Raw genomic sequence first — 27,216 nt, forward strand, 5'->3', positions numbered from 1 at the left:
CTAACTCAGATTATTGTTATTTTTTTAATCTTTTAGTAATTTCATAATGTGAAAAAATAATTTATCAAGAATGCCGATTACTGTTACCAATCCAAAGTCATTCACATTCTCTTTTATGAGAATGGGTTGTGACCATGAACTAACAAATCAAACAATTACATCCAAGCTCAAATTTGCCTTTGATTTTACCTTAGGCATGTTGGGGAGATCATATTTTTTATTTGAGGGCTAGCAATATGGTACATAGTTAAAGCTATGGTTTTCGCAGTAGTGATGTATGGAAGTGAGAGCTAGACCATAAAGAAGGCTGATCGCCGAAGAATTGATGCTTTTGAATTATGGTGCTGGAGGAGACTCTTGAGAGTCCCATGGACTGCAAGAAGATCAAACCTATCCATTCTGAAGGAAATCAACCCTGAGTGCTCACTGGAAGGACAGATCCTGAAGCTGAGGCTCCAATACTTTGGTCACTTCATGAGAAGAGAAGATTCCCTGGAAAAGCCCCTGATGTTGGGAAAGATGGAGGGCACAAGGAGAAGGGGATGACAGAGGACAAGATGGTTGGACAGTGTTCTTGAAGCTACGAACATGAGTTTGACCAAACTGCGGGAGGCAGTGAAAGACAGGAGCTCCTGGCGTGCTCTGGTCCATGGGGTCACGAAGAGTAGGACACAACTAAATGACTAAACAACAACAATATGGTACATATTCTGGTTCTAGGTCAAGGGTGTTCAGCCTGTGGCCCTCCAGATGTTGGGCTACAGCTTCCATCAGACCTAGTCTGCATGGCCAATGATGAAAACTGTAGTCCAACAACATCTGGAGAGCCAAAGGTCCCTCAGCCCCATTCTAGAGAGTGAAACTTGGATTTAAGTAAGAATGCAGTGTGCTTCAGTTCTCAAAGCGGCACTTACCACATCTGTTATAATCCTGTAGGCATCTCCTGCTAGATTCGCTGCACTTTCAACCAAACTTTTAATGGTGGAGAACGCAGAGACAGCATTTGTTGCATTCAAGGACACATTTCGAACATTCAAGAGACCACTGCGGTAGGAAGGAAAAATCGTAACTTTTTCATGTAACATTTAAGCCAATTAAAACATTGCACAATGCGGGGACATACCATATTTTGAAAACCGTTAAATAGCATGACTATTGCACTTTAAACAAAGAAATAATTTTCATGAAGTGAAAAACATTATAGTGTTGCTTAAACTTTGGCAGTACATTCCCCTAATACCCAAGGCAGCCACACAAACTGAGCTTCCCTTTGCACTTTAGCTTTCATTTAGTTTACTTATTTTGTTCAGATTCCTCAACCAAGAGAACAGTCATTTAAATCCTAGTTCCTGCATCCTTGCCTTCCTTGTCCATCCTATATAGTAACTAAGAGCTTAAAATGCTGGCTAAACTCCAATGGCAAAACTCAGAAGGGCATCAAGATAAGCAGGCCTATTGGGGTGACTTTATTGGTAAAGGCAGTAATATAGCCAACTCTACGCTTCAGTTCATGATGCACTCACCTGTCTAGTGCACGAGCAACTCTCTGTAACTCAGCTGCATGTTCTTCCGCTCTGTAAACCAAATCCACAGCCCCTCGAGTGGACATCTGCATGACCAAGTCATCCACATGCTGCCTTAGTTTGCCATTCCATAGGACCAGTCCATCCCGGTGGATTTCTAGACTCTGAATATGCAAAATTAGTTATTGCTGAGTCATGGATAATTCACTTTAACAAATGATGACTCAAGTGTACAGTAACTTACAGATGTAGAGTTAATCACATCTTTAGCAAGTGCAGCAGCTGCATCCACCTGTACTTTGCCTTCTCTGGTCAGCATAACAGAGAGTTCCTTCTTTTCTTGAACATTCAGCTTTGTTTGCTGTGGCATAAATGCAACGGTGGGCAAATTTAATACTTGGTAACAACAGTAATTATAGAATACGCATATCTGACATTCTATACTTAAAAGGACAACAAAAGGTTAAAAGTTGCCTTTCTCACTAATCTTAACATCAATCCATTTTTAAAGCAAATTTCCCTTACGAGTTACTTTATAATTTCTCTTGTAAAATCAAATGGCATATATTGCCAGTTTCCTTACAGTGTATTCCTTGAGGTTGCTGTTAATAAGAAAAAGCAGCCGCATGGTTTCATTTGTGTTAGTTGTAGCTTTGTTCACAAGCTCCTTGGCTTCCTGAAGTCTGGTGCTGTGGTTTGATAATATAAGTTTTGCAGATTTTTGTAAGTTCTTAAATTCCTGCTGTGGTCTCCCATACTCTTTCTGGATTCGTAGCAACAAGCGTTCTGCAGCTCTAATAAATGTGGAAAGGACACTCAGTTACATAAGCTTTCTTAAAAGTAGAACAGATCACAAGTTGTAGAAAGGTACAGTCCATTGATAAATAGTCATTTTGGTGGGCAGGGTGAAAAAAGACACACACACCCCCAAAAAAATGTGTGTAGTTTCCTATCACTGTGAATTATCACATACACTAGGCACACAGAATTCTCTCACTCTCCTTCACATACTCTAGATGAATTCTCACTCACCAGTGAGACAAGCAGGCACATTCCCAGCATTCCCAGAGAACTCCAGCACTGGGCTGGATCTGGCTGCATAGATCACTCTGCAAGCTTCTAAGAAAGGTAAGGTAAAGGTAAAGGACCCCAGGACAGTTAAAGTCCAGTGAAAGGAGACTATGGGGTTGTGGTGCTCATCTCGCTTTCAGGCCGAGGGAGCCGATGTTTGTCCACAGACAGCTTTCCGGGTCATGTGGCTAGCATTACTAAACCGCTTCTGGCACAACAGAACACCATGATGGAAGCCAGAGCGCACAGAAACACCGTTTACCTTCGCATCACAGTGGTACCTACCTATTTATCTACTTGCACTGACGTGCTTTCGAACTACTAGGTTGGCAGGAGCTAGGACAGAGCAACGGGAGCTCACCCCATCACAGGGATTCAAACCGCCGACTATCTGATTGGCAATCCCACAGTTTAGACCATAGTTTAGACCACAGCGCCACCTGCTTTTTAGAGAAAGTTTCTCTAAAGAGCAGGCAGAGGGATTTTCTCTCTCCATCTTGGCACTAAGCACCACAGCACTGAGATCAGAGATAAAGTCTCTACCTGCTACTTAAATAAATTATTTTATAACTACCATGTGTGACTGCCAGAAATGTTGTAAAAATCAGGCTATTTTGTAGCAAGGAGTGGCTCATCCAGTGTGGTAGAGCTGCAGCAACAGGATCCTGGCAATGGCATTACCATGGAGGGAGGTGGTGGCAGTGAGGTCAGGGATGCATAGATCCACTACTGGAGCCAGTCTGCTGTGCTCATCAGTACACCAACACAGTCTGACCTCATTGCCCCTTCTTCCTTCTTAGACTTGCAAGCAGCAGCAATGCCAGTCCAGTGGCTATTGTTGTGGTTTTACTGAGCTCTTGGCATCTTCCTGTGTATCACTTTAAAAATATTACTGAATGCTTCCAAAACACAGTTCTTCAAATTTATTTTTAAAATGAAATAAGGTTCACTTATTTTCCAGCACTGATTCCTTTCCCAAGTTTCAAATTCAATTCCTTGCTTATAGTAGTAATAGATTAAAATAAGAGTTTCTGATTTTCTCATCAACATTATCTAGCTCATGGACCATGGAACTGTTCTAAAAATGAATATATAAATGTAAGTTACATTTATTGTTTGATGGATATAGATAGAAATTGTGGCTTTGGTTAAAGCACAGCTGAAAATCAAATCATTTTATGCATTAAAAAAACACACACATTTGTCTAGCTTGATTCAAACCTCCTAAAGTCATCACATATTAAGCTTCCATTTAAATTAATATATTGACACACTTCAGAGCCTACTGCCTGTAAATTTCCTCTTTTAAAAACATTTTAGATATACTTCTCTATATGTTCATTGCATATGTTAATAGAAGCATGATCAGAAACACCAGTTGGCTTACTTTAACTCAAGATTACTGTCTTGGTACATCTGCTTGAAATATCTTCCACGCATTACATCCAACATGACGGGGATCTCATCTTCCAGTTCTTGAAATGTCCTGTTTGACAAAGGGAAATCCATACCTAATGTTTCATTAAGGGACGCTGCCACTTCCCCAAGTACTAGATGGAAGAAAAAGTAAGTTACAAAAGAAGAATTGTTTTAGTACTTTGTACAAATGCACCCAATATATTTTATGTTTATAAATGATTTTCACAAACAATATTTGCATTTCAGAAACATAATTACTATAGCCTGCCATCAAGAATTTTACCTTTAACAGTTGCCTGTAATGTGTCGATAAATATAGCCAATTCTCGACTCTTGTTCAAGGTCCTTTCCGCAGCATCATGGAGAAGTCCTCCTCTTTCTAATATCCTAGTTAGCTAGCATAAAAGCAAATTGTGATTTTATTTCAGTTGCTGTTAGAACAGTGGCTTCAATGGCTGAACCAAAGAATGAAGAGCGTATCTCGAATTCATACTGACTCACACAGGAAACTAACATTACTTTATGAAATGTATTTATTTGATTTTTTTTTCAGATTAACTGGTTTCTATTAACCAGATCTTGCAGGAAGAATAAAAGGATCAGCAAAAGCCAATCATATATCCAAGAGAATTATCAACATGTCATTACTACTGGTCATAGTAAATCCTGATAGAATCAAATGATCAATTATTTCAAATATTTAGTGCTATAATTTAGAGAGTGCATAGCTAGTAATGAAAAGATCACAAATCTATGAGGGAAAATCTATAGTAATGGCAAAGCAGTTTAGTATTTTCTGGGTAAAAAAATATCTAAGGTTAGAATCCTAATCCCCTCATTCTTCCCGCTGGAGGGGTTTATGATAAAGTGGATGTTTCTGTCTTCCAGCCTCCACAAACTTCTGATGGAGGCTCCACTGAAGCACCTGCCATGGCTGCATTAAGCGCAGCAGATGTGACCTGCTGTTTGTCCTGTTTCTGGCAGTTGTAGCTATTGTAGGGCCCTAAAATGGGATGTTACACGGTGGAGCAGTGACAGGACAGAGCCAGTCATAGACCCATCGGATCCAAGGCCATACCATTCCTCAGAGAGGCACCCAACCTGGACTCTGCGGCTATGCCAATCTGGATGACAAAAACCACACACAAACACACACCACACCTTCTGCTTTAGTTAGTGGGCCAGTAGGGCTTCAAACAGTGGCTGATACTGCTACACCCAGTTGATCTTAACCAGGACTTAGGACTGCTCTGCCCAGCTGCCACTTGTACCCATAGTCTAGCAGACCCAATTCACTGTAGTGACTTTGATTTATAAACCAACCTAAGTAAATCCCATGGGAAACTTCTGTAGATCATTTTGAAATAAGTCTATTGAAATATCTTTGGGAATAAACAAGCAAGACTCCTACCTCTCTGTGCAGCTGGTCTGTATCACCTGAAAGGGTTATAAGATGGTCATTCATGATTTCTGTTGAGGAGGTTGGTTCTTTGTTAGTCCAAAACGACTCCTAGAAGAAAAAAGAATATTATGTACTCAAATATATTCAGCTCAGTGTTCACGACTAGGAATGATAAACAAAGAACATGTATCTACTGGCCATGAATTTTAATGTAGACAACTACATGAATAGCGCTTATGTTCTATTAATGCTTCCAGAGCACTCCAAAATGCCTATATAGTTCTAAAACCTTCTTCATAAACAAAAGTAAAAATGACTATATGAGTAGCTAACCCAACACAGAAGCTAAGCAACACCTTACATACCTTTAAATGCTTTGTGGCATTTTCCAAGTCTGCAAGTATCCCATAGGGCACCAGGACAGGGCCAGTAAGGTTTACCAAAAGCATGGCTTCATCTAGTTTGTCCAAATCATTTAACAACAATCCTGTGCAGTCGTCATCACAATCTGAAGAAACCATTTCAAAAAAATATGAAGTTTTAGTTGAATACGCAAAACTGGATAGCACTGAACAAGTGAGTTCCACTCATTCCAACAGAGCTTATTTCTGAGCAAGGAATGCAGGCTTATGTAATCATAGTATTTACATGCAGTATCAACAAACACCACCCCATGTCTACAGGAAATCCTTGTTCTTTTCTGGACCACCATATGCATCGACGGAGCGTGCCTGAGCCTACTCCACCCCCTTCTAGCACCCCACCCCTTTTCATGACATCTTTATGATGTTTGGAGGATACTTCTGGGTTTGGTGCTGTGAACGCTTGTGTGATCACTCATCGTTCGGGTGCGCCTAAATTGGAAGTTGCCCATATTATTAACACATCAAAGCAAAAAAGAAAGAAAGGGGGACACTTACCAACACATTCATTTTCCACGAGAATGTGCCTTGATTCACACTCATCACACAGCTGCCCTGTTACACCTTGTTTGCAGATGCATTGCCCAGAGATATGATCACAATTATTGTGAACAGAACCGTTTGGGTTGCACTGACACTGCTGACAGTGGCCACCGGGTGCTTTAGGATTGCCATAATAACCTGGAGAACACCTAGAGGGAAACAGAGGTTCATTTATTTATTTTATTTATTTTGTTTCTTCAGTTTTCAGCACACACCCTTCATCAACACACAATCCCAAGGTGGGTTGCAACCTATAACAATGCAACACAATTTAACAGCAACATGTAATGCTGATGTTAAAACACCATATAAAATGCTTTAAAATATATCACTATGACTGCAGAAGGCCATATTACTATATGACTCCAGCAAAAGCTTGGGCAAAGAGATGTGATTTTAGCTGGTGCCCAAAAGCAAGTAACCCTGGTACAAACCATCTCTCAAGGGGAGGGGCATCCCATAGTCAGGGCGTCACCACAGAGAAGGTCATAACTCATATCATTGAGCAATATTATCTCACCTGGTAACTAGACCGTGAAAATCTTAACACATGGGCAGAGCCATTATCTCAAGCCCCAAGTTGTCTGAGGACTTTATAAGTTACCAGTCATACTTTTAATTTGGTTCGGAGGCACCCAATGCTGATCCTATAGAACTGGCAATCTACCCAATTTCTGGAACTCAAAGCTGCCAACCCACAGTGGAAGCCTCTTGATGATTCTGCGTATCCCTCACCTTTCACAGTATTGCCCTTCATATCCAGTGATGCAAGCATTGCAGTAGAAATCACTCACACCTTTCATAATGCATGTGGAACTAAAGCTTTGAGAAAGAAATAAAAAGAACAAGTTTTAGAAAGAATTCATATATACCCACAAAAAAACCTATTCACACAGGAATGTGTGTTTCTACTGGTTTGTATGCAATGAAGGGTGAAAGTAACCATCTTGTGGGGGGCAAGGATTTCTGCTTGTGCAATGGGACTTCCTCTTCAATCTGTTCTGTGGGTTCCTCCAACCCTCCAGAGAAGATTGGGGGAGGGGGAGGGGCACATGATGCGGAAATCCAAGCCTCCCTTTCTCTGATGGTATAGCTGCTTATTGCTGCATTGAATGCACACCACTGATTGTATGAACCAGCTCTCAGTTGGATATAGGGTGCTTCCAAATGGATGTGTATTGTGGAATCAGCACTCCCCATGCGGACAAGTTTTTGCAGTTCCACAAGGCACCGCTGGCATCAAAATATCAGTCCATGTTTTTACCATTATATCCAAACTACCCTTTCTGGTGGAAACCTGGTAAACTAAAAAGGAAAAGGAAATGAAAAAAGAAAAGAAAACTTGCAGCCAAAAATCCATTTATGATATTTCAGCGATCCTTCTGCTGTATCGAGCTTCTATATGGAAGCACCCATAGACACAATTCACAAAGAATGTTCAGTGGAAAGCTACTGCTCTGGATTAGCCATTTCATCATCTACCACCATTACTTTTCAAGCTACCCGCACTGACCCTGATAATGGAATCTCTTAGCTCAGGGATTTAAAAACAAACCAACAGATAAATGAAAACTTCCTAGAAATACAGCTTCTACCTTGCTACAGAACTACCTGGAAACAGTAAGTATAACAATAGTAATTATTTAAAACATCAAAGTTAATTTTTAGTTACCTCCCTGGGCTCATTCTTGGACATGCACACAGAGAACAATCATTGACAGATCCAATCACCTTGCCGTAATAGCCTGGAGCACAAACACTGCACTGGTCACCAGCTGTATTATCTCTGCAGTCCTAGCAGGCAAAATCAGGAAGTTTAAGATGAAAGCAGAAAATTCAATGGAGAACATTTAACTTTGGTGGGAAAGGAAAAGAGGCTGAAATCTAGAAAAGCAGCAAGGTATAAGGAACAGGAACATTCCATCTCAGGCCCTAATATCCCAGCAAGAGAGGGACAAGTATGCCCCCCCCCACTTTGCCAAAGGTATTCCAAAATACAGTCCCAATACCTCCCAAGTCCCTCAAGCCAATTCAAGTCACCCCTACTCGTGACTAGCCCATGTTAATTTTTATAAACTATAATTAAAGCTTTTTTTGTTAACGCTGCAATACTAAAACACTGAATTCAGAGGGCCTTACTTTATCAGTGAAGTTTAATTTGTTAAGCACAACCATTACACTGCCAACCCCATCCTCCATTGCTGCAAAAATGGGTGTGTGTGTGAAATTGTTCCTTGTTGTTGTTCCTTACAGACCTTAAGTAAATGCTTAAATGAAATAAAAACATGCCTCTGATTACCTACCGATTAATCCAAAGCAGTGTGCAGCTTCTGTCGAAATGTATACTATCCAAGTGTAAAAAAATACTTCACATTTTCAATTTGGGAACTAAATAGGATTTTCATGAACTTCCATTCTTTGGAATTTTCTCTCCCCCCCCCCCCGAGTTATTAAGTTATTGATACTGTGACAAAAACCAGCCTAGCCCTAGTAAGTCCACATACCAAACACTTTCCTGTTTCTTGGTTGCAAACATCACTGTGGTTGTTGCATCTGCATGGCACGCAAGGTGGGATGAATGAGGGGAAGGCTTTAAGGATTGCAGACTTGTCCACATACTGTTTCTCTCTGTAATATCCTTGTGCACAGTCCTACATTGTAAAAGAGTTGAACATGCTTTTAAACGGCAAGTGAACTTTTGCTTGTACAGAAGATATTTTAAGACGCCCCAGCAAGTAACATACCTGACATGAAAGGCCTGCATAACCTTCAGGGCATATACATTTCTCAATGAGATGAGCCACTTCCTTAATCAAGGGCATCTCGTCAGCTTTCATAGCAATTTCCATAGAGACATTTGAGATTCTAAGAGATAATTACATAAAACAAAAAATAAAATAAAAAAAATGATGCAGTGATGATCATTTAGGAAACAGAACCTGCAATTTGACTGTTTACTAGGGGTGTGCTTCAATCACAAAGTTTGGTTTGCAGCCCAGTTCAGTGCTTTTAAAAACAACCTGCCTTAGGTATTGCCATTTATATCTTGACTATGCAAGTAATCTCTCAAATATGCACTAATAATCTGAGTCCTACTAATTTAACCCTTAGTTTCCTAAAAATAAAATAAAAGACTAGAACCAAAGAGTGTTTCACCAAGCACAAGCAGTTTCCTACATGCACTGGGACACTACCAGTTTTCCACTTCAAGAGGCTGTACTAAAGGCTTGTTCTGTAAGGTACCATGACTTTCAGGGTTTTTTGAGTAAAGTGGCCCTTGAGTATCACTCATATCAAGACAACATGCTTACTACCTTACTCACATTTTATCAAAGTTAAGAGCCCCTAGGTAGAGTAGTTAGCAGAGATTTACCTGCTTTGTTGTAATCCTTGACCATACGATGCCTTTATCAAGATGTACTCAACATTGCTCAGCACTGACATGAAGTCAGAATGTGAAACAGATTCATCAGACACCGAATTAAAGTATTTCCAGGCACTCTAAAGAAAAACAAATAAATTTGCATCACTTGCGAACACCCAGTGTTACAATGTTGCTTGATGGTATTAGTTTTGGATTGAAGGAGGAGAGCAACAAGGCACTTCCACAACCAATGAATCGGGTTCCAGGCAGAAGCCAAAACACTTAAGCTCTTAAATTGTCTTCACGTGCACAGTGGTGCCTTGCAAGACGAAATTAATCCGTTCCGAGAGTCTCTTCGTCTTGCGTTTTTTTCGTCTTGCGGAGCACGGCTATTAGCGGCTTAGCGGCTATTAACGGCTTAGCGGCTATTAACGGCTTAGTGGCTTAAAGAAAAAGGAAACAAACTCACAAGAACTCGCAAGACGTTTCGTCTTGCGAAGCAAGCCCATAGGGAAAATCGTCTTGCGAAGCGACGCAAAAACCGAAAAACCCTTTCGTCTTGCGCGTTTTTCGTTTTGCAAGGCAAAACGGTCCCAAGACAAATGTTTAGGGAGTTCCAAAGTAGAACAGAAACAAGAAAAAGACTTTCTTGAAGGCAAAGCCTCTAATTCATCAAATTGAAATGTTTTAAACTCACCTCTATCATTTCTATTTCTTCATCTTGTCTTACTCCATTCTCTGGAGCAGGAATTTCCACATAGATGACTTGTTTACTGGTGCGACCCCCTTTCATTAAGATTTGCGGTTCAAGGTTTGAGGTTCCAAAGCCATCCAAAGCATAAAAAGCTACTGAGTATTTCAATTTTCCACCATATGCCATGAGCTGTTTGGATGATAAATCATTACACTTTTATTTTCTTTGATAATTTTAACTGAAATCTAGACCAGGAGGAGGAAATAGCTTAATTGAAACTCAGCAGCAAGCCATATGCTCCTCATCCTTAGTCTGATATCGAAGTATTCCGATATTGAGACTACCTTTATTCAGATGATTCTTCACATCTTGGAATTTAATAGAAACTTTGCAAGAGCTGAGATTTCAAAATGAAAGCAAAATACATCACAACACAGATTTTCTGGAAATGAATTTAAATAAAGTTTGGGAATGTTGATATTGCCAGTACACAGGTCCTTGCAAGACCTTGACTGTGTTAACAAAAAAAAGAGCACAGGTTGATCAAAGCCAGAATCTTCTTTTCAGCAGCAGCCAACCACAAGCTCTTCAGGAAGCTCTTAAGCAGGGCATGAAGTTAATAGTTTTCTTCCACTATGGCTCCCCAATAGCTGGTATTCTGGGGTATATTACCTTATAACACATAAAGGTTCCATTCGACAATCAAAGTAAACATTGGTAAGGATCTCAGTTGTAAATTTGCCTAATTTCCTTTAAAAGTCATCTAAAATAGTGGCCAACACCACATTGTGTGGCACTGAATTCCATAAACTATGGTAAGTAAGTGCTATATGAAAAAGTCCTTTCACTCAGTTCTATTATTCTGCAAGCAGGCTCAAATCTAGCACAGAATCTAAATATGCAACAGAATCTAAATATGCTACAGAAAATACTTTTGCTTTGACATCATTTAGAAATAAGAAGTGAATAAATATTAAAATTATGCACACTGATTTTTTAAAATATATTACTTTTGTTTCTCTTCAAAGTTCTCAAAAGGTGGCAGTCCTTCTAATGTCCCCACCCCCAGAATATATAGAAACACAGTCAAATCCAGATTTATTCATAGTTAGAGCGGAACCATTGAAATCAATGGGCCCTAAAGGGGTTACATCAGTCACAACTATTTCAATGGGAGTACTCAAAGAATGTCTAGGTCCGACTCTAAAAATAACTCATATGCTTACCTGGTCTCCCTGGAACTGATCCGGCAATTTCCAGTAAAAAGGTTCTGTAGTCAAGTGTTGTTGGACTGCTTTGACATCCATTAAGATATCAGGGAACTGGGAAAATACACCTTCACTGGTTCCAGTGAGGTTACTGTGAGAAACCACATACAGAACAGTCTGCTGCAGAGACAGGGTGACCTGAAATGCCAGACTAATAGGTCATACCTCTTTGTAAAATGCACTATATCGTTTCTAGCTAAGCAAGATTTCAAATGATATGTTTTCAAGTAAATAAAGCATACACATTGTAACTTTGAAATTTTGAAGGAAATTTATTTTTTCAAAAAATGTGTTATATTCCTGTATATCTATGAAGTAGTTTCATAAAGCTGAATGGCAGTATATGGATGCATCTCTGGCTTTCCCATGTATAGTTCACAGGTCATGTCAAAGCAAGGCAGTGAGGGAGAAGCAGCCACAGCAGCAGAGGAATAAAAGGTAGCAAAGACCTTCTTTGCATGATGATCATGGTGTGGCAGAGCCTTAAGGTTGTACTACAGCCCTAGGATTACTAGAGCTCAATCCAATCCAAACTTCATTGACAGGGAGATGTATACAAATGCTAGTAATATTTTATTTGTTTATTACAAACTTTTGTATCCCACCCGCCAATCAAATTATCTCCAAGACTGTTTACAACAGATACAAATCAACTAACCCATCTGCTGCTATCTGGATGTCCTATAAAGGTGACAATGGCACATGGCCTTAAAGCCTCTTCCCAGCTCTCTGCTGTTCTTGCAGTCACTGGGATCAAGTACGAGATCAAGCTGCGTGCAGATCAAATTATGACAAGACAATTATGACAATGCAACCGAAAACCAGGCACAGAGGGTGAAACTACTTTACTCACTGGAACTCTCACATGGTCTTCTACTTCTGAACACGATTCCGACATCCCAGAGCAAAAGCATGAGATGCATCCCAAAGCATTAGTGGCATGAAGAGCAAACGTCCCAGGTTTGCATTCACTGCAATGCAATCCAATCACATTCTCCTGACAAAGAAATAGATTGTTAACGCCAGTAGGGCTTGAACACTGGACTGAGCAGTTTCAGCTCATAGGTCTCCAGTTATTTACACAACTCAGTTTGCCATCTAGAGAACTTCTTATTTAGTATGGAGTGGCTTGTGGCATGACTGGAGTAAAAGTTCTAGCCCACACAGTGTGTCGGGGCAAGTAGTTGCTCCCATACTGCTTGCTACTCTTAACTGCTTGATCAACACACAAACCGTGAGCATGCCTGGTTTCATCCGAGTCCTAATCCTGCTCTTGACTATAGCCAGTATATCGTACCCATGGACCACATGAACCTCCAGCACAGACACATGAGGTGGTTGTGAAAAGCAGCAGTGGTGTTCTCACAGGGGTAGTGATGTGTTCACGATGACAAGGAAGGGGTGGGGCAAAGTGGCAGCAAGCTCTGAGTTTGCCAGCAGTATTGTCCTGCAGGTGCGTGAGCACTTTGGACACACAACTGAACACCTATGAAAAGCTGACACAGCCAACCCAGAGCTCCTCCAATGCCTTGCGCAATCCTTGCCCTGACAAATTATTCACTGTTCCACCTACTGTATACCATGTATGGCTGAAGCTAATACAGGTTGCCTTATTTCTGTTTCTAAACCATAGTTTTTATTTTGCCCTGAATGCTGCTTGACGTCCTAATTCAATGTTCTAACACCCAATTTTGGTCTAAACTCTTTCCTACAAGGTAAATGTTTTGCATGTCCAGTCTGAAGGTTACACATTTGTTTTGCTCCTATATAAACCTAAACCTGGCTCTCCCCCCCCCCCCCCAGAAAACACTAGTTGATGTCTGTGGAAGTGACTATTATTTTATTACAGGCAAAGAAAAACGCACAAAGAAAAATAATAAGCAGGCAAAGATTTCATCCTACCTTGCAGACACATGCACCAGTCTCCTCTTCACAGTTGCAGATTCCTTGATTTTGATCGCACATGTCTACTTTGCTGCCCCGCAAGTCACAATCACAAGGAATGCAATCTGGGTAGTCTCTATACCCCAAAGCACAGATAGCGCAGCTGTCTCCTCCGTATCCATTCTTACACTGACATTGAGCAGTCAGCTGGTCACACTGGAGACTGACTGAACCTATATCACTGCAATTGCAGGCCTTAGAAGAAAAGAGGACAAGAGATATGTGAATCTTGCAAAGGTCATGAAGTTCAGAAACTATAAACTTTTGACAGACAAAACTTGCCAGCAATTTTCTGTAGAGGAAAGTTCTGTAGAGGAATGTTTACCCAACATTCTCAAAAGATTTATCATCTGACCTCTAAATTACTGTATTTTTCACCCTATAGGGCGCACCTGCCCATAGGGTCATGTAGTTTTGGGGGGGAAATAAAGGGGGGGGGAATTATTATTTTTCCCCCAGGTGCTTCCCCCGCCCCAGCCCCCAGAACAGGCTGCTATCCGCAAGCCTTGGGAGCCCGGCGGGAACTCCTGTGGGGCTCCCCAGGCTTGCGGATATCTGCCCGAAGCCCGGAGCGTGCTGCTCAGCGCGCCCCAGGCTTCGGGATGCAGGCTGCTATCTGCAAGTCTAGGGAGCCCGGCGGGAACTCCTGCCGGGCTCCCAAGGCTTGCGGATAGCTTCCTGAAGCCTGGAGAGCGAGAGGGGTCAGTGTGCACCGACCCCTCTCGCTCTCCAGGCTTCAGCGAAAGCCTGCATTCGCCCCATAGGATGCACACACATTTCCCCTTCATTTTTGGAGAGGAAAAAGTGCTATATTTCCCCTAAGTAGATAATTTTGGTTTGCAGGTGACCATTAAACAACTAGAATTGATCCAATGCGAGCCATCACCATTACAATACCTTAAAAAAATAACCCATCTAAACAACAATTACTTGGCCATGAAGCAAGGAAAAGGAGGCAGAAGACTCTCACAACACCCCATATGTGGGACTTCCTAGCTCAGCAAGTTAAATCATCTTCCTCTTTATCAATGTTCCACCAACATCTTAAGATAAGCTTTAAATAAGCTTTGATTCTATTGCTGTTTAACTGTATTAATTTATATTATTTTTATTAGCTGAACTGCTGCTCTTCTCTTAAAAAAAATATGGAAATGGTAGTTTAGAAAAGGTCCTGATCATACTTTGTGAAAGATCCCTGGTTCTCCTCACATAATTGCCACTTCCATAGTCCTCTGGACAGAGGAAAGGGTGTTAAATCTTACATCTGTATAGATAATCCCTTGACATGGTATTAATGGGTTCTTTTCACCTAATGAAGAGCTTATTGAAGTCACAGCTCACTGGTTTGCAGTTTGCATACTGCATCTAATTCCTTATTATACCTTCTTTGTCTACCACTTACAATGTGCTTGTCACATTTTCCCCCTATACTTGCAGCTATAAGCTCCTAGCACGATGTCAAATCTGAGCGTTCCCATGTGAAAATATGGAACTAGTCAAATTGTTCTAGAGCCACGCAACCTTGTTTTAGCTTCTTCTTCTTCTTCTTCATTTAAAAAAACACATTGTTATGATAAAGGTGATCTCCCTTGGTGGACAAATTCTAGCTTTCTGCTTCATACTGGCTTCTTAGAAATAGACTGCTTAGGCTTCAGGTTATAAATATTTTGAGAATATAGAATATATAGAATCCAAGGATGTATGAGCCAGTTTTTAATTAATGAATTGCTGAATTGTATTTCTTTCTCCACAACCAGAAAAGAGACAAACTCAGGGAAATTCCTTGTCCTCTCAAAGACAATGTATCTTTCTAGTAACAATTTAAGTCATCCACCCAATATGGTTCTCATTAGTGAAGATGGATTGATTAAGTGAAAGAAACTGTTATATACTGTGGAATTCTTACAGATGTTTACCTTGATTCATGGTTAAATGACATAAACCTCATTTATTATGATGATTATGTCAATAAAGGGGATACATATTGTTCTACATACATCAAAACATAGGGCAGGAAGAAGAAAATGTTTATTTTTACCAGCATTAGCAAAAGCTTATATAGCAGAAGCTGACCTAATTTGTAGTGTTTAAATACCACAAATTCAATGTGCTATCTTGTGAAGCATTTTTTAAAGCTTTGTTTTTTAAAAGTTTTCTAACAAGCACAACGTTACCTTGCACCCATTCTCTGGATCAAGACCCCAGAAGTTCTCCTCACATAGTTCACATTTTTCTCCTTCAGTATGAGGGGGGCAGATGCATCTTCCAGAATCTCCATCACAAACATCATGCGTATGAGCACAATTGCAAGCTACAGGAAGAAGACAGGGAGCAAGTAACCCATTTTGTCAGTGCTAGTAGAGTAATAGCAGTGCTAGTAGAGTAACAGCAGTGCTAGTAGCCGTGCTGTAGCATCAGGTCCATCTCTGCCTTAGGTGGGCTCCACCTGTGAGTTTACTCATAAGGAAGGAAGTAGCTCATAAACGATTCCTATAAAGTCCTTTCCAATGTCTTAGGTGTAACCAGTGCTTTTTTTATTTTAAAAAGGGTACTCTCATTTTCCTACTCATATTGAAATACTGCCCCTAAATGAGGCCAAACTTAAGAGTCACAAAATGTTTAGGGGCATGCGTACCCCTGTGTCCCACCCCAGAAAAAAGTACTGGGTATATCCGTTTAACATCTCATTTGGTTGCTCAAAATTCTTAACGGATTGAGTCAATGGTAAAAGCAAGATTATTACCAACGCACCTCCTATAATCCCCACACCAAATGGAAGAAAGGGCAAATTGGCACAGGAACCATTTTCATAAGCCCAAATCCTTATTCCAATAGTTGGAATAATTGGATTCTCATTGCAGGCAAAACTTGATGAGAAATGCTTTGATATCACTCTGCTGACCAGGCTTTACAAATAAATAAATGCTAAAGAGGCTCACAACTGATGTTTCCCATGGTGCAGCACAAAGCATTTTGTTAAAAGAAAATTCGTAAGAGTTTAAGAAACTGCCATGACCAGATTATGGGCTATAATTTACGTGTGCAGCCACCGTCCCGGAATGCATAAAAGCCATGAGCGCAACGATCACACTTCTCCCCAGCCACTCCTGGCACACAGAGACATTGTCCTTCATCATTACAGTCCTCAGCAGTTGAGCCAGCTTTACTGCAGTTGCAGGGACGGCAGCCAAGTCCGCTACTTAGGCCGTAATATCCAAGCTGTCACAGAGAAAAGAAAAGTGTTTCAGCAATATTTCCTAGTTCCCTGAAACAAAAACAATTCCTCTCTTGTTTTCTTTTTCATCACTGAATGCGATCCATTCCTGCTCTTTGGCCTGCATAAAAATAGTGCAGTTCTGGTAGGCAGTGTGTTGGAAAACAGCTCCCAGCTCACATTTCCCCCACTCCACAGAACATATGGGTTCTACTGTGTCCATCAGAAGCCTTTGGAGAATATATAGGAAAAGCAAATATTGTTATTTTAGAAAGGCTTTTGAAATACACAACCAGTTTCCTAGATGAAACTCCTTAAATGCAAAAGTTCACAAAAATAAAAATGGGGGCAGGGTGGGGTGGGGGTGGAAGTTTTGTTTGTCAAGAATCTATTAGTATATGAATAGATCCCAACATTACCCAACATTACCATTGAATAACCATGCAGCACAAGTAAATGAAAAAAAAAAGTTCAACTTTTTCACTTCTCATCAATGTCAAATACTACAATCCACATCAGTTACACATGTTTTTAGACATTTATTTGGAGCTATTAGCCCAAATCTAAAAACTGCTGAGGTAATCAAGTTCAGCACAGGGTTAAGGCATTATGACTACAGTGGACGCTTGGGTTGCGAATGTGATCCGTGTGGGATGCACGTTCGCAACCCGCATCTGCGCGGGTTGCATTTCGGCGCTTCTGTGCATGTGCGACTGCCGAAACCCAAAAAAACGCAACCTGAAGTGGCTGTAACCTGAGATATGACTGTACTATGATTCAGACCATGTCTCAAGACAGCATGCAGGTTACCACCACCAGGCCGCTCCACCAACACAAATACTGGAGTATAAATAGAGCATGGTATCTTCTGTTTGTCTCTATATATCTGACTGAAAAGAAAGGACCGGATTTTCAGTAACTCTGCACAGGGCCAGGGCCATAACACTAAGGTCATAGTATAATTGACAAAAGAGTAACGGCTGGCAAAGTGAGAGGGGGGGGTGCACAGCCTTCGCTGGCAAAAGGGAAGGCTTTCAAAGGGTGCTATTTCACCCACAGGCACTGCCTAGGGGGACACCAGTAAAACATGAATAAATTACCAATACATCAGCAGAGCAAAAGAAGTAAAATCATGTGTGCTAACATCAAGATTTATTATTTCTTTCTTACCAAACACTTATCGCATCGGAGTCCCACCACATTTCCTTTGCATTGGCACAAACCAGTCTTCGGATGGCAGACACTGGAAATGGAGCCATTCACATGGCACCCACACTCTGATGTGTAAAAAGCACAAATAGAAAAGCTGAATATAACCAGCTATTAAAAAAATACTTGAATAACTTTTCTCTATGTGAGGTTTACGATTCTATACCCCACTTTTGCATATTCTTTCCATCAATATTTTAAATTTGTATTTTTGGCCTCTGGACTTAAAATTAAGGCCAAGATCTAAACAGCGCCATGTGTGAAAGGAAAGTATTTCCACTCAGGAAAGAAGGGGGCGTTCTGTGTCTCCCCCCCACCCCAACTGCAACTCTGTTCTACATCAATTCTGCTCGGGTCGTCCAACATTTGAGTAGCAGCTTTGTGGGATTCACAAGGAGATGCAGTGAAAAGCAGAGGCGGCAATTGGCCCACAGTCTATACAGATATCTATGCATATCTTTGGAAAATAGACTAAATTTTCTAAAAAGAAAGCTGAGCACCAGAATTCAAAATACTCTTTTATGAGCTGTATAAAATGACTGGCCCCAGCTTGAACTACAGAGACAAATCCATTGCCAGCACTGATGTAGCATTTGGAAAACCCTCAAACACTCTTGCCTCATTGTTGTAAATAATGAGATCTACAATAAAAATGCTTTTGACTCCATTCATGTTGAAATACATCTACCTCACTCTCTTCTTGAGATGTCCTTTTACCAATACAAAAGTACTAGAGGCGATGCATACAAAGAGATTAGGCAGGAAACTACTCTCATTGCAGGAAACACAAGTTGTTGGGTTTTTTTTGCATTGGGGTGCCAATGAAATGGCTTGGATCCTAACTAGGCTTCCACTGACAGCAATGTCTCCTGGATGGAGTTTGACACACAGGACTGTTCTGCTAATGGAAAGCAAAGAGACAACTTTCACCAATTCCTCCAAAAGGCCTGTGTGACACCCAAAATCTGCTCTAGAGGGTTGGGGAACTAGACAGTAGAGCAGCATGTGAAGCATCAGAGGGAGATGAAAGAATCAGTAAATATTACCCCCACCCTTCTGCAAAAATGATCCTCTGCTGGAACACAGAGGAACACCCGTGAAAAGGAGGAGACACTGTGTTCTATTTATTCTACGCTATTTATTAATCCATTGATTTCCTCAACCCTAATGTGCCTTTTTTTAGGACATTACATAAATCAACTGTCCTATGTATACAAAAATACTTGATTTACTCACCTATGTATACAAAAATACAGGAATTACTCACCACGGCAGTCTTTGCTGATCACTGCATCCCCGTAATACCCATCAGCACAGCTTTCACAGTGTTGTCCCACAGTATTCCCAATGCACTTCAGACACTCTCCTGTTAGGGAATTGCAGTGGCCGTCTTCCGTGGGATCTACATTGCCATTGCAGTCACAAGGAACGCAGGACTGCCCAGGGACCAAAGGATCACCATAGTAGCCATTTGCACATCTGCACAAGGGATTGGAAATTGTGTCAGGCTACAGAAAGCCACATATTAGAAACACATCACAAGCCTGAAGAGCATAGTGTGTTCATGTAAAGATGCAAAACTAGGGTTAGTAGAGAAGTGGCTGCGAAAACAGTACATAACAGGACTGCAAAACTTAACTTCCATCTTTACTGTGCTGCTTGAAAAGATAATTTCACCCTTTGTTATGCTACATGCGCACCTAATTTGATTTCAGGGGCAAAAGTAGAAATGGGGAGAGCAGGGGGCAAAATATTCTCCAAAATTACAAAAAAAAACCCACCCACCCCTGAATACTTTAATTCCTCATTTTAAAAACATGAGATTTTATTGAAAGGTTATATATTTACAACTGCTTACAAGTCTTATGTGAAATGTTAGAATGAAGGCAAACTTCCAGACCATAGTCCAAATTAGGCTCATTTGCCCCATATCTGGCATATGACACCAGCAGCAGGGCAGGTAAAGATAGGGCTGTAAAAGGAACAGGAAAGAGCCTTAAAATACACTCCTTACTCTTCCTTGCTCTTCAGCACTTATGGTGAGGTCAGAAGGAAACTGCTCGTGCAGTTTGATTTCAAACCATTCAGGCAAAGGGAAATACATTACCCAACATCATGGCAAACCATTTAAGATTCAGATTCAAGTTCACTTACATGTTTTCCCTATAACTGGGTGCACACTGCATTCAAAGTCAGCTCAGCTTTTTTGAATCACCCCAGCATATTGCTCTGCATCAATCTTTTGCAGATGCCCTCCCCCATGGTAGTGGCCAGGGTGGTGGGGCAGAGCTGCCATTCCAAACCCTGAGATGCTGCTACTTACCTGGACAGCGTTGGGGCAGGGCAAGGCGGTAATGAGGTCGGGGCTGTGCTGATGCGCTGACAGAGTCAATCCAATACTCCTGTTAGTGGACCCACACAGCCCCAACTTTTCTGCCACCTTGTCCTGCCCCAGTCTCAGTAAGTTGCAGCAGCATCAGTGTATAGACCAGAGCTTAGGGTTGCCATATGTCCAGAATTTCCCAGACATATCCAGAATACTGCATTCAACAGCAGTGTCCGGGCGATACTTGGCTAAATGTCCAGGAAAATCCGGACATATGGCAGCCCATGTCGGCAATGCTCAACAACTTTTCTGTCCAGATTTTCACAGTTTGAAATGTGGCAACCCTACCAGTGCTTTCCAAACTGTGTGTCACGTTAGTGTTTCGGCTGCAGTGTGTAGGTGTGTCACATGAACACTCCCTGCGCTCCTCCCAGGGCTGGAAACAGATTAGCTTATCCTCCAGTTTGCTAGTAAAACTGAATTACTGTGTCACGAAATGACGCGTGTCTGAAAAGCGTGTCACCAAGATGAAAAGTTTGGGAAGCTCTGGTATACACACATGAGCAAATATGGTAACCATCACTATTATTTCCATCATGAACGGACTAGCCCTTTTGAAACACCATCTCTCTCTCTTACACACACACACACACGTGTCAAATCAGCAGGGAGTGAGGTTTCCACCTCTGTCAAAAGCAGCTTTGGGGAACACATTCGTGAAATGAGACTGACACGGGTATGGGTAATGTGTATTTTGAGCAAGAATTCTGAAACAGGAGAGAAGCAAAACTGTTATTTCCAAATATATTTAATTGACAATATTTGCTGTTAATTCCAGGGTTCTAGTTGCATACCTTTCACACTTGGCTCCTGCATAACCTGGAGGACATTTATCACATATAACTTCACCTCCATTATCCAAGTGACAAGTAGGACTGAAACTAAAAAACAATTATTCGGGGGATTATCATCAACCTATACAGTTTAAAAGCAATATACATTAAATGCATCTTTATTACATGAATTGTGGTCACTACTGATAACACAAACCTTTCAGCTTGCTTATATAGCAGCTTGCTGGATTGCTACCAGTATCTAGCAGCTGTGCAAGAATCAGCCTGAATTGATTTTGTTCACATAAAGAGCGTTAACACTAAAATATTTTCTAATATTAGCAATGCATGAAAATACCTTTTCAAGGAAAAAAAACCCCAAGGGCGACATTTGTATTCAGTAAAGTACTGGAAAATTTCCAGCTCCTTGTCTGAGCCGTCTAGGAGCTATCATTTCTGAAGGGTACCGTGGAATTCTTGTCATGTTTTAACACCTTCCCTTCAGATTGATTTCTCTTCCCACCCCCCATTCCTTTCTGTTTCTAACTGACACTGCTTGTCTGATATTGCTGGAGATGTCATGCAATGTTTCCAGTTAGCAGCTTACTTATTTGAAGCAGTTTTCAGTGGGCAGGCGCACGGCTCGCAGTCCTCTGGAGTCCCCCTGGATGGCGTCCCATAGAACCCAGGCAAACACTGATCGCAAGAACTCCCCATAGTGTTGTGCTTGCAAGCCTGTGAAACATGCAAAACACCTTTTGATACTTATTCTGAGTGGAATTCTATCCCCGGAGGCAGGGATCTCAGCATGAAATGACATGCACCATTAGGATTCAAAGAACAAAGAAACAAGCAGGCTATTGACAATATGCTTTTCCAAGCCAGCAGCAACAATTCCCTCATTAGCAAATATTTGGTCTCATGGATTAGTTGTGTTACTTTGACTGTGGACTAAATCAGTTTGCTAATATTGAACACTGGAAATTAACAGGTTAATTTAGAAGATTTAAAGTTCTTTTTTTAAAAAAAATCACTTTGAGGAAAGGTTCCCTTTCTGGTGCAGAACTTAACGGAACCAGCACAAAAGTTGAGGAAATGTAATCACATAGTTATGCTCCAATATTTTTCCTACTTGGATCCACAGGAATTTTTCCACTGAGCTGAGAAGGAAAAGCTATGGCTTTCATGACTTTTCATATAAAAGTGTTTTATATCAGCTCTTGCCTAAGCCAGATAATTTAATTTCTTTAACAAGCACACACACAAAAAAACTTTTAAAAGTTACAGACGCTGGTTGGGAAGATGCGCTTCAATGCTTCTTTGGGGTATATTACAAAACTGCCTTGCACTGAAAAAATTATATGAATTGGTGTTTTTTTAATGTGATCTTTTCAGAAATGAAAATGAAAGCGCACTGCAAGGTAACTTACAACACAAACACCATGAATGTCACATTCCGTTGCATGATCATGGCAATCACATGGCTGGCAAATCCCTCCAAAAAGTATGCCACCTACTCGGTAGTAGCCAGGAAGGCAGGACTAGGAAAGAAAGAATAACAGCACAAAACGGTTCTTACAACACTTCAACCTGATTATTAGAATATTTGAAAACCTATTAAAAGTGAGTTATGCATTAGCACTCCTATAAAACAACTGCACAAACGTGTCTCTGAACTCAATCTACAGATCTATGCTTGAACAGAACTTTTGTGTGGCATGGGGAGTAAGTAGTGATGTTTGCTATATAGCGTAATAGTCTGTATTTATAAAACAAAAAACACTAATTGAATATGTTGTTTTTTTATATTTATACTCCGACACGCAGGGACAGAATCCCATCATACAGATATAAAACCAGACTTGGAAAGGACCCAAATATGGCATCCAGACCAAATAATCCCAAACCCTATTACAATATTCCCTGAAATCCTGCCATATTTTCTTAAAGTACATTTTAAAATATATTCAGGAATCTGGCATACAATGTCAATTAGCACATATGAGAAACTGTAATTTGTCAACCATTTCCCCAAATTTATAACAGAACAACTGTTAGGTGTTCAGCTTTAAAAATAATCTATGGCCTATCCAACCTTCAGTTTCTTTAGCTATAAACTCCGTAAAAATGTGGGGAAATGTTATTTTTTAGCAAGTGGATAAAATTGCCATAAACAACTGTAAACAATGCAGATTAGAAAATGTTGCTCTGCCATTCCCGTTTTAAAAACTGCAAGCAAAAACAATATGGTCTGCATGGGGAAAGTATATTTAAAAGTGCTTCCTTCTTGTATATAAAACCATGACAGATTACCTCACAAGAAATCCCAGAGTAGCCTTGGGGACATTCACAATATTCCACATCTGCAGCTGAAGACACATCTATGAGATTAGCATTTGCTGTATCCAAAGTGACAGAATCCAACCTGTACCAAGACAGCAACACACACACGTGAATATTGTAGTTAACAGGTATATAAATTGATTAAATAAAATAAATATATTTCTGAAAGATTTGAAAAGAAAAACATAAAAGGGATCATGAAAACCACGTATCACTGAAAAGCTAACCTTCCTGAACAGCATTGTAAGCATCATTGTGCTCGGTGGGGGCAACTTCTGAGTAGAAACTAAAGGATTTCACTTGAAGGGGATATACATTTAGAAAACGTACCCAGGTATGGATTTGGACCATACCTTGTTTATAATTTATAGAGTCACTTATCAATTACATTTGGTGATGTATTAAATATCCTGGAATTAAATACATGAATAAATGAATTCCCACCATAATCAATGTGAGCTTTGCATCATTTGCAGTACTCCAGCACTTTCTATAGATACAGGGTCCTTTGTTCTCTGATATACAGAAAGATGGGGAAAGGATAGCATAAGAAGCTGCCTTATATCAGATCATACTATTTGTCCATTCAGCCAGGTCTCTGGCAACAGCAATCCAGGAACCTGGGATGTGGGAGAGGGAGAGGGACCACATCACCTGCTACCTGAGTCTTTAATAATTGAAGCATCAGGGAACCCAGAACATTGTGCAAGCAAAGCATGTGCTTTACCACTCCATCTAACCCTGTACTATGTATTCTGATTCTCATGGTTCTCCAGACTCTCAGACATCCTTCCCCAACACCAGCTATATGGTATTTCTAACTGAGTATGTTAGGAACTAAAGCCAAGTTTACAAACATGTGCTAGGGTCCCTTCCCAGTCATTGATGTTTTCATAAAATCCTAACGTCCCAATTTACAAATTAGTCATTTCTGCCCAGGTCATCAGTTCACATCACCAGAGATGTAAAAAGATGGACTGCAATTGACTCAGACTATGCACTTGTGGGACTTCTGCATATTCGCCTACAATCTGAATCTTCACTAGTCAAAGACTTCACATTCCCAAGGTTTCCACAACAGACAAAAACTTGTTTCATTGAAAATTAGATTCCGATGACTCAGGATACAAATTTCTGTATCAGATTTCATACCCTGCACATACACATAGAACTCTCAGCACATCTTTTCTGATGTGTCTATCAGTCTATCTTAATAACATGGCATTTCAGCAAAAAAAATTAGACATTACAGCTCCACAGTAGCCACAAACAAATGCACAAAGTAGCCTCATCTTATAGGATGAAAATCAAGAACAAATGTGAGATTTGGTAATATAAAGTCTCCTTGTTCCACACAGTCTGGTACAGAACAATGATTAACAAAATGTCAGCTTATTAGAATTCAGAAGCACATACTTTCCAACTTAAAGGCCCTAATAGGATGCAAGAAAGGAAGGTCCATCCTTCTCGCTCTGCAACTGGTCTTTTATAAATGAACTGCTTTGTCAACAATGCATGTGCTAGATGAAACCAATTTATTTAAAACCCTCTATCACCACAGGTAAGGAGGGTTCAGTGTGTTCTCTCTCTTAAAAATAATAATAATGACAAAAAAGTAAATGTCTGGCCCATGGGCAAAATCCACTTGTGGAAAGGCCTTTCACTTTGCCAGAATAAAATTTCAATTGTAAGGTATAAATCTGCAAAAAAAACTGGCAACAGCTTTATGTGGACCTCTAGTATACTCTGTTAATGAGTTGCCTTCTTAAACTTCCTCTTCCAGAGCTATTAAAGGTGTAGGATTCCTATCCCGCTTTTTAGCTGGAAATTTCACCCATAAGTAAGAAGAATCTTGCAACCTAATTTTCCAAAAGTCTTCAGGTCAAGATCTAGGCAAGAATTAAGTGAAACACCTGAATACATACATTCCAATATACTTAGAGCTGACATAGGTAAAGTTAGGATTTTGGTGACAGAAAATTATGAACAGCATAAATAAGGCCTTAAGACCTTGGAAACTTTTTCTGACTTGTTTTCATCAAAGAATACTCAACTGGCATAACAGAAAATTTATTTCTAAACTGAATCTTCTTGTGTCCATTACCTGTATACAGCCTTTTTTGCAATGTTGTAACTGGCCCTGATCAGAAGATGGGTAACATTTGCCAAAACTGTCATCAGCATATCTCGATCTATTAATTTCTTCGTATTGAAATCAATGAAGTTTTCAGACACAAGTCGCACAGTGCTGGAATACTCCTCATATGGTTGCAAAGACAACCCTTCAGATCTTGTACATAAAATTTGTCCATTGCCCTGAAATGATACATATATGACTGTATAGAGCTTTCCATGACAAAAGTTAATTGGAAATTTGTTTAACCATATAATTTATGAAACATTTACAAAGAACTGTCCTCTTATTCCAGAATCAACTTTCCAACATTTTCACAGTTCATTCCGTAAGGAAAATTCTGTTTAACTTGATCCATGTCCAAGGGATGCCTAGATTCTGATTTTAAACACATGGAAATAATTCCCACCAAAATCAATGGAATTTGCTTCCATGTAAGGTGTTTAGAGGGGATGCGGGTGGCACTGTGGTCTAAACCACAGAGCCTAGGGCTTGCTGATCAAAGGTTGGCAGTTCGAATCTACACAACGGGGTGAGCTCCTGTTGTTTGGTCCCTGCTCCTGCCCACCTAGCAGTTCGAAAGCACATCAAAGTGCAAGTAGATAAATAGGTACCGCTCTGGTGAGAAGATAAATGGCGTTTCCATGTGCTGCTCTGGTTCACCAGAAGCAGCTTAGTCATGCTGGCCACATGACCTGGAAGCTATCTGTGGACAAACGCCGGCTCCCTCGGCCTATAGAGCGAGATGACTGCTGCAACCTAACGGTCAGGGGTACCTTTACCTTTAAGGTGTTTAGAACCAAGGTATTAACAAAACGGACTATGTGTGGAAGATGCTAGTATACAATTTACACAGCAAACCAAGTACGCTTTGAATATGGATAAGAGGAAACAGTGCAATACTATATAGGACTATTCAGAAGTATGAGTTACTGAGTTTAATAGGACTCCTCCCAGTTTGTAAATGGGTATAGGATTGCAACGAAAAAAGATCAGTTTCCTCCCAACCTATATTTGTATATTCAGCACAAGAGGATCACACATAAAGGAATTAAAGCATTCCAAAAACTCACCCAAGTTTTGCAAGCATGGAAGCAAATAGTGTATTTGCAATCAGTCATTGTCAATTACTGAGTGAAGGGAAAACTTAGGATTGTATCTAATGTTAGTCCTACTCCAAGTGGACCCACTGAAATTAATGGGCATGACTAATTTTGGTTCATTAATTTCAACAGGTCCCCTCTGATACTGGATATAACCCATTTATATAGCACTTTTGAGGTGTTAAAAAGGCTTCATATATATTATATTATTGAAATCCACCCCCATATTGCAGAAATGACAAGGCTGGAGAATGTGACTTATACCTTCAGTCACTTAGTAGGTTTATGGCAAAGGAGACTATCAAATTCATAGCTTTAGGCTTTGATTTAACTCCTGTAACTGGCAGTAACGAAAATGCCAAGCAATACAAATACACCATTCACTGCATTTAATTTATTCATTT

General features: G+C 40.3%; 1 protein-coding gene across 1 annotated transcript in view; it reads right to left on the minus strand.

Moving 5' to 3' along the window:
• The window catches only part of LAMA1 (laminin subunit alpha 1), an 84,662-nt gene that overhangs the window by 23,596 nt on the left and 33,850 nt on the right, over nt 1–27,216 (minus strand). The window contains exons 14-40 of the mRNA XM_081917963.1: nt 25,680–25,891; nt 23,546–23,657; nt 22,663–22,773; nt 21,840–21,967; nt 21,254–21,340; nt 19,341–19,552; nt 18,035–18,141; nt 16,689–16,869; nt 15,825–15,961; nt 13,609–13,845; nt 12,560–12,703; nt 11,665–11,844; nt 10,442–10,627; nt 9,754–9,881; nt 9,125–9,245; nt 8,885–9,031; nt 8,053–8,174; nt 7,116–7,202; nt 6,336–6,529; nt 5,781–5,923; nt 5,425–5,523; nt 4,297–4,408; nt 3,982–4,144; nt 2,107–2,317; nt 1,768–1,884; nt 1,524–1,687; nt 915–1,044 (exon numbers count right to left, since the gene is read on the minus strand). Of these exons, the coding sequence (XP_081774089.1) occupies nt 915–1,044; nt 1,524–1,687; nt 1,768–1,884; nt 2,107–2,317; nt 3,982–4,144; nt 4,297–4,408; nt 5,425–5,523; nt 5,781–5,923; nt 6,336–6,529; nt 7,116–7,202; nt 8,053–8,174; nt 8,885–9,031; nt 9,125–9,245; nt 9,754–9,881; nt 10,442–10,627; nt 11,665–11,844; nt 12,560–12,703; nt 13,609–13,845; nt 15,825–15,961; nt 16,689–16,869; nt 18,035–18,141; nt 19,341–19,552; nt 21,254–21,340; nt 21,840–21,967; nt 22,663–22,773; nt 23,546–23,657; nt 25,680–25,891 (3,972 nt within the window). The remainder of the gene's footprint in view (nt 1–914; nt 1,045–1,523; nt 1,688–1,767; nt 1,885–2,106; nt 2,318–3,981; nt 4,145–4,296; nt 4,409–5,424; nt 5,524–5,780; nt 5,924–6,335; nt 6,530–7,115; nt 7,203–8,052; nt 8,175–8,884; nt 9,032–9,124; nt 9,246–9,753; nt 9,882–10,441; nt 10,628–11,664; nt 11,845–12,559; nt 12,704–13,608; nt 13,846–15,824; nt 15,962–16,688; nt 16,870–18,034; nt 18,142–19,340; nt 19,553–21,253; nt 21,341–21,839; nt 21,968–22,662; nt 22,774–23,545; nt 23,658–25,679; nt 25,892–27,216) is intronic.

The sequence above is a fragment of the Podarcis melisellensis genome (genome assembly GCF_964234715.1).
Source record: "Podarcis melisellensis genome assembly, chromosome: 7".
Lineage (NCBI taxonomy): Eukaryota > Metazoa > Chordata > Lepidosauria > Squamata > Lacertidae > Podarcis > Podarcis melisellensis.